The 15,060-nt window shown below is 43.5% G+C and overlaps 1 protein-coding gene across 1 annotated transcript in view; it reads right to left on the bottom strand.

Moving 5' to 3' along the window:
• Pum1 (pumilio RNA binding family member 1) overlaps positions 1-12,715 on the bottom strand; it is a 110,246-nt gene extending 97,531 nt beyond the window's left edge. Inside the window, exons 1-2 of the mRNA XM_028760007.1 lie at positions 12,622-12,715; positions 6,513-6,886 (exon numbers count right to left, since the gene is read on the bottom strand). Coding sequence (XP_028615840.1) covers positions 6,513-6,875 — 363 coding nt within the window. The 5' untranslated portion in view covers positions 6,876-6,886; positions 12,622-12,715. The remainder of the gene's footprint in view (positions 1-6,512; positions 6,887-12,621) is intronic.
• Positions 12,716-15,060: the final 2,345 nt, after the last annotated feature.

The raw sequence follows: 15,060 nt of genomic DNA, 5'->3' as shown, positions 1-15,060 counted from the left end.
GGGGAGGGGAGGGGAGGGGAGGAAAAAACCACCCCCACACACATACTCTTGGCATCCCCTGTTCTCCTGACAGTGTGTGGCAGCACCCTGTACCTGAGTTTGCATCAGGGTTCTTAGAACTGCTATCTAGGTAGCTTTTCCATAACATTCTTGAAGCAAACAGCGCTTATACAAGTCTTGTGGAACTGCAGCTTCCAGAAAAGGCTGCATACAAGGATGTGTCTCTGCCACACAGAGGAATCATAAAAAACAGAAGCACCTCCAGGCAGTGGAGTGGTGGCACACTCCTTTAATCCCAGCACTTGGGAGGCAGAGGCAGGCGGATTTCTGAGTTCGAGGCCAGCCTGGTCTACAGAGTGAGTTTTAGGATAGCCAGGGCTACACAGAGAAACCCTGTCTCGAAAAACAAAAACAAGAAACAAAAACAAAAATAACAAAACAAAAAACAAAACCCAGAAGCACCTCTTTGCTTTACACCCTCCAAGGAACCTAGACAGTACCCCTCACTCAGATTTAAAACATGTCTCCTAACTGTTGTATTTTTCTTAAGACTTTCATAGCAGGGTTTGGTGTTATACAACTTTAATCTGATCTCTGTGAGTTTGAAGCTGCCCTGGTCTACATCTACATAGAAAGTTCCAAGCCAGCCAGAGTTACAAGGGAGACTGTGTCCAAAAAAAAAAGAACAACAACAAAATTTAATTCATTTCATTCTCTTTTGCGAATGCTCAAAGCAAACTGTAATTCTGGTATATATTATTTCTGTGAGTTTTCTATTTATTTGTTTTTAATTTTGACACAGGATCCCATTGAATAGTCCAGGCAGGCCTGAAACTGACCATAACTTCTGAATGTCATTTTCTATTTGACAGCTCATTACCATCTATCATTTACCCTAATACCTTACCAAAAGCTTTTTAAACCATGTGTTGCCTAGAAGGCATGCACATCAATGCCTGCTCAGCATGTGAATGTTGGACTGCACATGTGGACATACACACATGTCAGGACCACTGGACCATTTCTTCAGGTGAAACCATGATTCTTCAGAGTATATAGTCAGACTAATGATCACCTTTTTAAACAAAGTACCTAATGTTAAATCTTGGAAGTACAGAACACAGGGAAAAAGGATGAAGAGTGTAGAGATAACAGGCTATAAAATATGAAAGATGGAGTTCTTAGTCAAGTGCTAATGGTTCAAATGCTGAAGAACAACCTAAGAAATGTACCCCAGGTGACTAGTTACAAGCTGTCAGTTACCTTAGAGCACTGGAGAGGAAACATACACAATAAGATCCCCTCACCAGATGAGACAAACACCAGTATAACACCAATGAGACATCTGATCCACTGAGCTCTGCTCACACCTCTGTGTTCAGCCCTTTTGATGCCAACCTACAGTGAGCACCAAGTGGTCCTAGTGCCAGTGACCACAAGCAAAATGAGTATGGTCCATGGCCCTGTGGCCAGGACAGAGCTGCTCAAGTCTGCCCTGAATAACCCGCTATAAAGTTCACTCATGGACCTTAACACGTTTCCTACTTTATCTCCCATCGTTTTACAATAGATTTCACAATAACAATACAACGATCACATGTCAAGGTTTTAGTTTTGCAAGATGAAGTTTTAATGCTAGTCAGAAAAACTTAAATCATAAGAATTACTATTTACCTATAGTTCACTTACATGTAAACTAGATCTACCCGCTCTTCTCTAGCACGGTCACGACACTGCGGTCTTAACAGCTTGCTATGGGCACTGTAATGGGTGCCGTACAGCTCCTGTTTGTGGAATCACTGTCTGTCTGTGCTCTACGGCTTACTTACTTTCCAACCCACAAACCCACACTCACTTTCCCTCCTCTCCCCCAGAGCAGTCAGTGCTCTTAACCACTGAGCCATCTCTCTAGTCTAAAAAAATTAGTTTTTCACAAAAGGGAAGAACGTGAACCTAAAGCGGCCTGACATGGTGAGTATAACTCTTACCACACCCTGGGCATCTACAGGACAGAATGCTTTACCAATTTGATCTTAAATTTTGTTCCATCATAACAGAACATGGAAGTGTCTTTAATCCTAACACTAGGAGGCAGAGGCAGGCAAATATCTGTAAACTCAAAGACAGCCAGTTCAGACCAGCCAGGGCTGCAGAGTAAGACTGTCTCCAAAGCAAAACCAAATTATAAAATAAAAAGGGGGAGGGGTCAATCTGTTATGATTAAAAAGTCATCTAAAAACAAAATGTAAAAATGAAAAGACGGGGCTGGAGAGATGGCTAGGCCATTAAGAGCACTGACTGCTCTTTCAGAGGACCTGAGTTCAATTCCCACCAAACACATGGTGGCTCACAACCATCTGTAATGGGATCTGATGGCTTTTTCTGGTGTGTCTGAAGAGAGCTACAGTATACTCAAATACATTTTAAAAAATTAATTAAAAAATAATGAAACCTATAAATAAATAAATAAATAAATAGGCTCAAAAAACAGCCACCACCAAAAATGAACCACCCAAAAGTACAGTGGCAAGCACTGGGGTAAGATCACTGTGTACTGAGTGAAGTGGTTACTACTTAGAACCCTCACAAAAACAGAATACACAGTAAACATACGGTTTGCAGGACAGAAAACAAGACTGCCGAGAGTCTCCATCATTTGTGTTCTCTACTGTCAAGTCTATGATCTCTACCTTTCCAATAAAGTGACTAGTTACCCTAAATAATGCTACTTTGCTACAATAATTCTCTGGGGTTCAGCATGTCTTCCTGGGAAACCAAAAGTCTACCCAGAACTTACACAGTGAACCTATGTTTACTTCAAAACTACATCGACTGGGGATGGTGGTGGCACACTCTTGTAATGCCAGCACTAAGGTCTGCCTCGGAACTACACTTCAGTTTCTTGTCCCTCACAAAAGATCCTTAGCTACCCCACAGAACTGTAAGGATCAAATTCAGGAACGAACCAGCTCAGTGCCTAGATCTTGTCTAGGTCTTAAAACTCTTTCACTTCAACCTACCTGACAGATCCTACAGTCTTACCAGTAACTGTGGCAAAGAAGGGCGGAGTCCCCACCCAGTTATGTCCCTTTGTTCTGGTGTTCCTGCTGAATGCTGGGTAAACAGGAGCTGGGCACCTTCGCTGGCTTTAAACAAAACGAAACACACACAAACCTGCACAGCCCTCCCCATTATTCTCTCTACTCCTTGTCACAAGCCTTGCATTTCCAAGATGGCAGAGCTGTAAGACCCACTCGTCTGTGGATAGAACTAAACTGTTTTTTCCTGCATTAACATAAAATCACAGAATACTTCCAGGGGAAAGGGCATCAGAAAGACACCAGAACCTCCACCCTACAGTATAGCTGGTTCCAAAAGGTGAGACAAATACCAAAACAAGACCAGACATAGCTATCAACCCAGCACTCAGGAACAGGAAAGAATACTTCAAGTCCCAGGCAAGCCAGGACTGCAGAGTAAGATGCTGCCTCAATTAACCGCAATCAAAAAAAAAGGGAGAGGGGGGAAGGTGGTGGGGGCATTACAACACACTATAACTACTGTGTAAGTAGTTATTTGTGTGGATACCCCATAACTATATGAGCCACCCAGAGTTCTCTACCACACTGTGCACTAGTGCCTCCACATACAAAAAATACTATTCAACATCTTAGCCTGGCATTCATGGACTTTTCCTCTAGAACCATGTTCTTTTTCTATAATCTTACTGAAAAGCCACAAAGTTAGGGAATCATGAAATCATTTCTTCTAACTTTTTTTTCTACTTAGTTTTTGTTTTGGTTTTTGGTTTTTGGTTTTTCGAGACAGGGTTTCTCTGTGTAGCCCTGGCTGTCCTGGAACTCACTCTGTAGACCAGGCTGGCCTCAAACTCAAAGAGAGCCGCCTGCCTCTGCCTCCCAAGTGCTGGGATTAAACGCGTGCACCACCACTTCCCAGCTTCTAGTTAGTTTTTCAAGACAGGGTTTCTCTGTGTAGCCCTAGCTATCCTGGAACTCGCTCCGTAGACCAGGCTATCCTCAAACTTGGAGATCTGCCGCCCTCTGCCCCCTGAGCACTGGCGTGTGACCCAACATCCAGCTCCCAAACCTTCTTACAATGCTAAAGTGTACAGACTGATACTGAGCTGAGTACATTTAATCACACTTTCAAGACTCTAAACCTTTCTCAGGATGTAGTAAATCAGAGGGCAAGGTCTTGCCTATGAAGCTCAAGCACCAGTTCGATCTTCAGGCAAGAAAAAAGGGTGAACCTGCTCTAACAGTAAACAAATGCAGTGCCATGCTTCAAGTACAGAATACAAACTACAACTACTTGAGGAACACAAAACACTACCTTTTTCTTATCGACCCTCCCCTACATATGCCCTTGTAGGACAACAAAGATCTGTGATCTACTCACAAGTGGTTCGCCTGTAATTCCAGCACGCAGGAGACAAAGGCAGGTGGATCTCTATGAGTTCAAGGCCAACCTGGTCTACAGAGTGAGTTCCAGAACAGCCAGGGCTACACAGAGAATCCCTGTTTCAACCCCCCACCCCACCCCCCCAAAAAAAAAACAGAAACAAAAAAAGAACAAAAACAAAACAAAAAAAAGAATGGAGGCGGGCTGGAGAGATGGCTCAGTGGTTAAGAGCACTGACTGCACTTCCAGAGGTCCTGAGTTCAAATCCCAGCAACCACATGGTGGCTCACAACCATCTGTAATGAGATCTGATGCCCTCTTCTGGTGTGTCTGAAGACAGCTACAGTGTATTCATATATAATAAATAAATAAATCTTTAAAAAAAAAAAAAAAAAAAAAAAAGAATGGAGGCAAGATGGCTAGATGAGTGACGGTGCTTACCAGCAAGCCTGACTACAACCTGTCCTCTAATCTGTACATGTTAGTGTGTACACATGTACCTACACGTATAAATAAATAAAATGTAATAAAATTATTTTTTTTTAAAAAATGAATGAACTAGGAGCTGGACAGATGACTCACTGGATAAAGTGTTTGCCACTAAGCCATGAAGCCTTGAGACTCCCGGCACTAACATGAAAACTAAGTGTAGAGGCACGGATCTGTAGCACTAGCCTTGGTGGAAAAGCCAGCCATGGGAACCCCAAGGGCTCAACGCCAGCCAATCTAGCCAACATGTCCAACTCTAAAGTCAGTAAGCAATCAGTGTCAAAACATAAGCACAAGCCTTAAATCCCAGCACTTTAGGCAGAGGCAAGAGGATCTCTTTGTGAGTTTGAAGCTAGCCTGATCTACAGAGTTCCAGGATAGTCAGGACTGTTACACAGAGAAACCCTGTCTTGAAAAAAATAAAAAAAAAATAAAAAAAATAAAAAATAAAGAAATAAAGGTAGAAAATAATAGCAAGAGACAGCTTTGTTTGGATCTCAGGCAAGTGCACACCCACACACACACACACACACACACACACACACACACACCAACTATACCACATATGCATACATACACAAATAACAAAGAAAAACAACTACTATTCTTCCTGGCAAGTTCAAGAAGCACGTAACTGAAAATTTAGACTTGCAAGTGTGCTTGCTTATGTTTTTGAAACAGAACAGGAAAAAAAAAAAAACTAGAAACCCTAGAAAAGATGTGTTTCCTTTTTCTGATAAGCACTGGACTGGCAATATCGAATGAATCTTTACAAACGGCACCTATACCCAACTGCCAAAAGCAGACTTAATCAGTCCCACCTTCAGCAAACAGAGCAAGCTAAACTCTTTGTCAGTAAAATAGATTTATGTTAAAAAAAAAAAATGAAGTCAAACATGGAGCTCAAGTCTTTAATCCCAGTACTGGTCAACCATTGTGGATTCAAGGCCAGCCTGATCAACATGACCTACATGAGAGACCCTGTCTCTAGAAAAAAGTTAATGAAAAAAAATTAATGAATATCAACTGAATTCTTAGAACAAGAGATGGTTAAAACCTAAAAGGCACAATCAATCCTTACTTTGACAAACTTCAAGTAAGCAACTGATTCCTTAATTTCCACTCACTTTCAACCATAACATCTTTTTATTTCAGTAATTCTTTTAATTTTCAATTTACAACATCTGTCAAGTTTAGTTCTTCTTGGGAATTTAAACATTCTTACATTGTTTCCAAATAACAGGATCTTAAAATTAAGTCACCCAAGCTGAACAGAAAAGCTTTGCTTTACATTGTCCTGTAAACCCAAACAATTCTTAAGAGCATGCCAATGATGAAAAATAATTCTGTTAAAAGACATTCCTAGAAATACCTTGTGAACATTAAAACACTCTTGAGATTTCTTTAGTGAATTTACTATAACACCAGAATGGTAAATAAGCCAGTGGCAATTACAATAACCAACCATTCTAAAACAAATGACTCTTGTTTACAACAAACTAAATAAGCAATCAAAGAGTTTTAAGACAGTCACTGAAAGCAGACAGCCTAAGCAGACAGTGATTACAAGTTTCAAAGCTGAAATAGGGAACTTTTTTTACCTGGTGTTCTGCATGAATGTTATCCCCTGTAGGCCATCGATGTTTGCTAGTATTATAGCCGCCTCCACCACTTCCTCCTCCCCCAAGCTGCTCACCATGCTGCCTCTGAAAGAAGTAATCCACCATAGCGTCGTCCTGGGAACGGCCTGCAACTCCTATGGATCCTGGGACAGGGCTGGAGTGTGTCCCAGCTGCAAGAGCCTGATTTGCAGCTGGCTGTGGCTGCGCTTGCGACCCTGTTCCAGATGTCAAAACAACAGGCATGTTGGGATTAGCTGGTTCTTGAGGGTGATGTTTCAGGTGGGGGCTGAAAGAGTCCTGCCAAAGCACTGCTTTTCTCTTCAAGACACATGCAACGCTCATTCCACCAACACCTGAGAACAAACAGTTAACAGATGTTTAATGCTTGCATTTTTAAAAAACAACTCCATATACTCCAGTACAAAATGCTAAACCATTCCCTCTCTTCTGCAAGTCAATACTGTCTAACTGTCTCTATCAAGAAGTCAAATGTCTTCTGAAGTCAACAGTTTCCTGAACTGAACCTCCTTTGAAGCTGCTGGGCCTGTGTGTACAGAAAGGTCAACAGCAGCAGGTACTCCAATAAGTGCTGAGATGAGGGCCCACTACGTAACCAGAGCTTTACTAAAAACTAATCATAGACAAGGATCTTGCCTAACGTGCTAGGACCTAGGTTGGAGCCCTAGAACCACAAAATAAAAAAGTAAACAAACAAACAAGCAAAATAGCTATGTGGAATCAGAATTTAATCAACAGCTTCCTTACTCAACTGACTTCCTCCTTAAGTCAACTGGACTTAAAAATAAACAGCTATTTTTTTTTCCTGAGGTGAGATTTCATGTAACCCAGACTAGCTTTGAAATTAAAAGGTAGCCAAAGCTGGCCAAGAACTACTGATCCTACTTCCACCTCCTGGGTGCTGGGATTACAAAACTGTGAGCAGGAACTTTTGAAAGCATCCTTAAGTTGATAGGCTGGAGATGAGCTCAATGGAGTGCTGGCCTAGCCCTAGATTCAATCCCCTGGACTCCACCCCAGGCCCCACAGACTCAATCTCATGGACCCTCCCCACCTCGTGCCCTAACTAGCTTCAAAAGAATTTACAGCTATAACAAACATGTCAATAACCAAACAAAAGTTAGACTCTGTAACTTAAAAGGATCCTTTAAAATATCTAACATGTTTATGGGACAATACCCAGACCAGGCGTGGTTTTTCGAGACAAGGTTTCTCTGTATAGCCCTGGCTGTCCTGGAACTCACTCTGTAGACCAGGCTGGCCTCGAACTCAGAAATCCGCCTGCCTCTGCCTCCCAAGTGCTAGGATTAAAGGCGTGCGCCACCACCGACCAGCTAGGTATGTTTTTATAACATGGAGAAAAAAAAATCAAGAGTTTTATCAATACCTTACAAATACAATGCTACTGATTAACTCTTAGAAACAGGACAAGACAAACCCAACTCACTTTGCTTGTACTAAACCTCACTGTAAAAACCAGGTCTGTCTCACCAGTCATAGGGTAGCAAATAAATGGCAGACATTCTATCATCACAGAAACACTGAAAGGTAAGCATTATTAGCCCTGTTTTTTACAGGTAAAACATTACAGAAGCCGGGCAGTGGTGGTGCACGCCTTTAATCCCAGCACTTGGGAGGCAGAGGCAGGCGGATTTCTGAGTTCGAGAGTTTGAGGCCAGCCTGGTCTACAGAGTGAGTTCCAGGACAGCCAAGGCTACACAGAGAAACCCTGTCTCAAAAAACAAAAAAACATTACAGAAGTTAGGAGCCCATGGTCATCCAGTTGGTCTACAACTTGCTACGTACAGCAGGCTGGTCTTGAACTCACTGAGATCTGCCTGTCTGAAGTATGGGATTACAGATGTAAACCACCACCCCTTTGAGTATCTGTAGTACATTCAACTCCAGAGAGCCAACAAAGAAATCAAATCTTACTAGGAACCATTGCTACTTAAGTTCCATAAGACCAAATAACTTAAGTTCCATAAAACCAAATAACACCAGAGAACTTCTAAGGCTAGCAACACTGTTCAAAACAAATGAGAAACCTGTTTTCTCTCTTTTTTGAAATATTTTGTCTTCTGTTATATGTGTTTTACCTGTATGTATGCATATCATGTACATGCAGTGTCTGAGAAGGCCAGAGGCATAATAGCCTCTAAAACTGGAGTCAGGAATGATTGTAAACCATGTGAATGCAGGGAACCAAACACATGTCCTCTGCAGAAGCATCAAGTCAAAAGTGCAAAAGCACTGAGCATCTCTCCAGCCTGCAGCCATCCTCTCTCATTGGGTAAGTAACCTCCTGGAAAAGTGACCCTACCTTCCCACAACTCATTCAGGTTATGAAGCTAGTAGAGGTCGCATGGAACCTGCAATCCATTCAAAGCCTAACTTGCAATGCCAGCACTCTAGGAGAGCAAAGCAGGGGACCTCTTTCGAGGTCAGGGGAGTTATACTGTGAGTTTTAGCAAACATGGATTACAGTAAAATTCTCTCTCAAAAAAAAAAAAAAAAAAAACAAACAAGACAAAACCAAACTTCTGCTTTGGAAATGCTTAATGTAAATCAAAAATTCCAATTCCCTTTTACCTACACACACACAAACACACACACAACTAAACCTTATACTGGAATAGTTTTAGCCTTCTAGGCTCTCATGAATAAAATGCTGTCTAGGTTCAAGTACAAACCCAGAAAAGTACAGGTGTTTCATTATTAGCCTCTACAAGTACACACCAGCCTAACTCTCCTCTCTACGAACCTTAGTCCACTCATTTGCTTCTACAAGAGAATCTCCATCTCTTTACTTCAGGCCAACTAATACAAAATTCAAGTTTTACCACCAAACTAACAACCTCTTTATCAGTTTCCAAAGACAGTTTTTTTTTCCCATGCCTTGATTTTTGATAGCTTTTAATCAATAAGTTGAAAGGTATAAAGTTCTTTTTTTTTGTTTGTTTTTGTTTTTCAAGACAGGGTTTCTCTGTGTAGCCCGGGCTGTCCTGGAACTCACTCTGTAGACCAGGCCAGCCCCGAACTCAGAAATCGACCTGCCTCTGCCTCCCAAGTGCTGGGATTAAAGGTGTGCGCCACCACCGCCCGGCTAAAAAGTATAAAGTTCTAAAGTTTCTGAAGTCACTATGCTTAAGACTCCACAAATTTAGTTACCTACACCAATCAAGGCAACAGAGCCTCAATCACCAAGAAGATTCATAAGATAGTAAATGCAGTATTTTCTAACATAAAAGAGCTGCTAAAAGTTACCTATGAATTTTCATATTAAGAACAAGTTTAGGCTGGGCAGTGGTGGCGCACGCCTTTAATCCCAGCCCTTGGGAGGCAGAGGCAGGTGGATTTCTGAGTTCGAGGCCAGCCTGGTCTACAGCCAGGACTACACAGGGAAACCCTGTCTCAAAAAACCAAAAAAAAAAAAAAAAAAAACAAGTTTAGCTGGCCAGTGGTTGTGCACACCTTTAAATCCCAGCACTCAAGAATGGAAAGCTGAGGGGCTGGAGAGATGGCTCAGCGGTTAAGAGCACTGACTGCTCTTCCAGAGGTCCTGAGTTCAATTCCCAGCAACCACATGGTGGCTCACAACCATCCGTAATGAGATTGGATGCCCTCTTCTGGTATGTCTGAAGACAGCTACAGTGTACTCATCAATAAAATAAATATTTAAAAAAAAAAAAAAAAAAAGAATGGAAAGCTGAGCCAGATGGATCTCTGGTTTTTTTTGTTGTGGTTTTTTTGTTGTTGTGTTGTTTTTTTCGAGACAGGGTTTCTCTGTGTAGCTGTGGCTGTCCTGGAACTCACTCTGTAGACCAGGCTGGCCTCAAGCTCAGAAATCCGCCTGCCTCTGCCTCCCAAGTGCTAGGATTAAAGGCGTGCGCCACCACCACCCAGCCAGATTGATCTCTGAATTTGAGGCCAGCCTAGTCTACAGAGTGAGTACCAAGGTAGCCAGGGCTATAAAGAAACCCTGTCTCAAAAACCAATAAATAAGTAAACAAACAAATAAATGATAAAAGATTGTCCCTGAAAGCAATCTCACTCTAAAAAATAACTGGGGAGGGGTCAGTTACAAAAATATTAAAACAAAACAATTGGCCTTTGTAAGGCTGTCTGGAACCCCTGAGACTTCCTGCTTTACCTAACCAGGCATTGCAGTTTCTCAAACAAGAGAAAACCTGGCAAGAGGGACAACTTAAAAGTGAGCAAACACCTAAACACTAACATGTGTCCGAGGGATTTTTGTTAACATCTTGGCAATGACAGAACAAAAACTAATCATCAGTCCCCTAAGTACCAGAAAACAAGAAACTGATGGTACCTTTCCGGGAACTCTCAAAGCTCACTAAAAAGGTATATGCAGTATGTAAAATGTAACTTTTTTAAGCAAATGACATACTTAAAAGCAAATATTTTAAGCAATACAATGAAGTAGCAAGTCTAGGTACTTCCTAGCTTTCAACCTGTGTGAAGATCGCCTTGTAATTTGTTTTTACCTTTTAAAAAAATATCACTAATAGTAGTTTTCTTTAACCGAAGGGGCAGGGTTTAATCTATCTGCTTTTACCAAGATGCTCAGGTTTAAAAGGGGTTTATTTTTACTACACTGAACAAACTCTCTGTGGACATAAATTTAACTTAAAGCAGTTCACAGACACAAACTAAACAAATCCCAACTTCAAAAAGCTGTAGCCTCAGACAAGATGAACTCAAGCATGGAAAGGCAAAATACTAAAAGTTCAGAACCCAGTATTTCCAAACCATCAGATAAAGATACACAGTCCCTAGTGTTTTACAAAGTTACAATGAGCGAAGGGTCAAAATGTTCATTTGTTTACTGAAAACCCCAAAGGAAGCTGCTTATCTTAAAGGGAGAACCACATCAGTAACTTTTACACCAAAACAAAAAGCTAAAGCTACAATCCTGTCTTCAGAAGTAACTAGCTTTAAAAACTGAACGCCCAAAAGCCCTCATAAATCATCTTAATAATCCCAGTAATTAATGGGGTGAGCAAAATGATCAAGTGTAACGAAGCGTTATCATAATTTGCACAATGAAAACGAACAATCCTTCAAAGTTATGATGAGGATAAAGCCTTCTCTGGTCATCTGTGTGGGAGTTCTTCGATGTGGGAGGGGAGCTCTTGGGAAGAGGGGTAAGCTTCATTGGAGAAAAGTTACAGGAGTGTTCCTCACTTTAGCGTGGGAGTGGTAGACGAGTAAAACAAATGACCCAGGTATTACCCACCGCGTTCGTGAGGAAGGAAACACTGAGTAGATATCTACATATTTTTCATACTACCTACTGAAAGCCCCTTGGAGAGGAAAGCACAGCAACACAGGGAGGCTCTGAGAGGAAGAACACCCACCGCCTTAAGGGGGGGAAACACATACTTACACACACACACACACACAAGCTCTCACACAAACAAAAGGCCACAAGAAACCCAGGAGCTTAAAAAGCGATCCGAAACTTCCTGATGGCCACCTCGCCACATTTAAGGCTTGCAAAATCGCCCACTCCCCCACCACTGGGGGGGCTCGCCCGAAGACCGGGACCCACCGCTGCTTTCTAAAGCGATGTATTGTTCCTCCCTCGGCGCTGCCACAGAAGCTCCAGAAGTCGAAGGAGCCCGCGGGAGCACAGAATCTCCACTCCACGGCCACAAGAGAGGACCTGGGGCTTCGCAGACCCATCCAAAAATAAATAAATAAATAAATAAATACCAAAAAAAAAAAAAAAAAGCCGAGCCGAACGGCAACACCAACCTCCAGGGACTCCCAGCAGAGCCGAGGAGAAGCACGGAGCCGCCGCCAGCTGCGGGCCGGGCCCCGGCCGCGGCCCGCTCCCCACCCCCTCCTCGCGGATAACAATAGGGCCTCGCTGCCGCCTCCCAAACACGTACGAGCGGAGCGAGCGCGGAGCCTCCGCCAGGCCCGGCGGCGTCTCTAAGCCCTTCTCGCCCCGCCAACCGCTGCCAAACGCCAATACGAAGGGCTCATCGGCTCGCTGGGGGTTCGGAGCACGGTTTGGGACTACCAGGGCGCAGATACTCACGGGCGGAGCGGTAGGATGAAGATGGATTCCGGCCCCCCGATCTTCGCTCGCCGGCGCTCTCGCTCCCCCTTACCTTTCACTCCGACAACATGGCGGCCCACTGGGGACTGGGCTGACGCGGTGCATCATGGGAACGGCGCCGGCCCCGGCTCCGGCGGTGGCAGCGGCGTGTGCGGAGCGGGCGGGCGGCTCTGGAACAGGTTGCCCGGTTGCCATGCCAACCACAGGGCCTGCGTGAACTCGGAGAAATTCGCAGGCCACACAACCGCTGTGCCCGCCCGCTGGGGCGAGCGCGCGCCGCCGCTTAGGAGCGGGGTGGAAGGCGCGGGAGCGCGCACGGAGTACCCAGGCTGCCATAGGGGGAGGGGGACGCCGACATGGGGCTGTGCGTGGACCTTGGCACAGCCAGGCCCGAGGCTGGGTTCGAACCCCTTCCAGCCTTCTGGTCCCTGGCCTTATTGCATCTTCCTCCTGCCTCCGTTTCCCCAGTGTAACATATGAAAGAGAAGAACAACAGAACGACCATGCTAATGGAGGGCAGGACCTCAACCTAATTTGCAGGATCTGGAACACAATGACAAAGCCAGGACCCTGTTCAAAGGTCATAAGAAATATCAAGACGCCAACTAAGCAAATTAGGCTGAAAACTAGAAGCTAGAGGTGTTTACAAGCACACCATCATTTTGGTTGGTTGGTTGGTTGGTTGGTTGGTTGGTTGGTTGGTTTGGTTTGGTTTTTTATGTGACAGGGTCTTTTGTTGTAGCCCTGGCTGGTCTCTAACCTACTGAAATCCACCTGCCTCTGCCTTCAAGAACCATCCTTTTTTCTTTTTGATTTTTCAAGACAGAGTTTCTCTGTGTAGCCCTAGCTGTCCTGGAACTCACACTGAAGACCAGGCTGGCCTCGGAACTCACAGAGTTATCCCCAGTTCTGCCTCCTGAGTATTGGGATTAAAGGCCTGTGCCACCACCTTGCTATTTCTTCTTCTTCTTCTTTTTCTTCTTCTTCTTCTTCTTCTTCTTCTTCTTCTTCTTCTTCTTCTTCTTCTCCTTCTTCTCCTTCTTCTCCTTCTTCTTCTTTTGGGACAGGGTGTCATATAGCCCAGGCTGCCCTCAAACTCACTGTATAGCTGAGGATTACCATGAACCCCTGAACTACTTCCATACTGTCCTACTTCTGCGATTACAGACATGTTCAATCACATCCAGTTTATGCAGTGCTGGATACCAGACTTAGGACTTCAGGCATGCCAGGCAACACTCTACCAAACAAGTGAGCTACATCCCAATGTTCAAACTCGAGAACATACTGTATTCAGAAAGCCAGCTTGAAACCAGACCTGAAATGACTTAACTGAACCTTCATTTCCCACACTGCTAACAATAATTTGTGAAATCAAGTAGATAATACATTTAGCTCCTCCCTCAGCCCAGGGCCCTGGACAGTACTGAATGACCATAGTACAAAAACACACAGGAGGAAGAAAGATGGCAGATATGAGAAAATTACACCTTTCAGCTTCTTACCAGACTCTGGGCTCCATACTTTCATCCTGAGAGACATAGTTAATTCCTTTGTTTGTTTGTTTGTTTGTTTGTTTGTTTGTTTTCCAAGACAGGGTTTCTCTGTGTAGCCCTGGCTGTCCTAGATCTTGCTCTGTAGACCATGCTGGCCTCAACCTCAGAGATCCAACTGCCTCTGCCTTCTGAGTGCTGGAATTAAAGATGTGTGTCACCACCATCCAGCTTAATTTCCTTAGTTTTAACTTCAGCTTCGTCATTTATTTAGTGAGATTTTAATGCTGGTTTAGCCATAGTCGGGAAATATTAGTCTTAATGGCTCTCTATTCAATCAGGTGAGGCCATCCCAGCCAAGTAAACATCACCCACCTCTGAGCTCCTTAAAGAAATTGCTTTCAAAGGCCCTAAGACACAAACCCAGCCCCAGAATAACCCTATCAGAGCACAGCCTCCAGCAGACTCATGAGACTGCTGTTATCAAGTGTGACATATGCTACTGCCCTCAGACCTTTATTCATTATCCAACTTAAAATTTCCAAACTAAAATAAACAATAAATAAATAAATAAGCCGGGCGGTGGTGGCACACGCCTTTAATCCCAGCACTTGGGAGGCAGAGGCAGGCGGAGTTCGAGGCCAGCCTGGTCTACAGAGTGAGTTCCAGGACAGCCAGGGCTATACAGAGAAACCCTGTCTCGAAAAACCTAAACAAAAATAAATAAATAAATAAATAAATAAATAAATAAATAAATAAATAAATCTGCCAGACTACAAAACAGTAATCATAGTAGATGCGACACCAGTATTCCTGTTTTAAAATGAGGAAACATAAACTGGGCATAGTGGTGTATGTCTTAGTCCCAGTACACAGAAGACAGAGGCAGGTGGATCTCTGTGAGTTCCAGGCCAGCCTGGTCTAC

The sequence above is a fragment of the Grammomys surdaster genome, unplaced genomic scaffold (genome assembly GCF_004785775.1).
Source record: "Grammomys surdaster isolate TR1022 unplaced genomic scaffold, NIH_TR_1.0 126313, whole genome shotgun sequence".
NCBI lineage: Eukaryota > Metazoa > Chordata > Mammalia > Rodentia > Muridae > Grammomys > Grammomys surdaster.
This window is presented reverse-complemented; position numbering and strand designations above follow the sequence as displayed.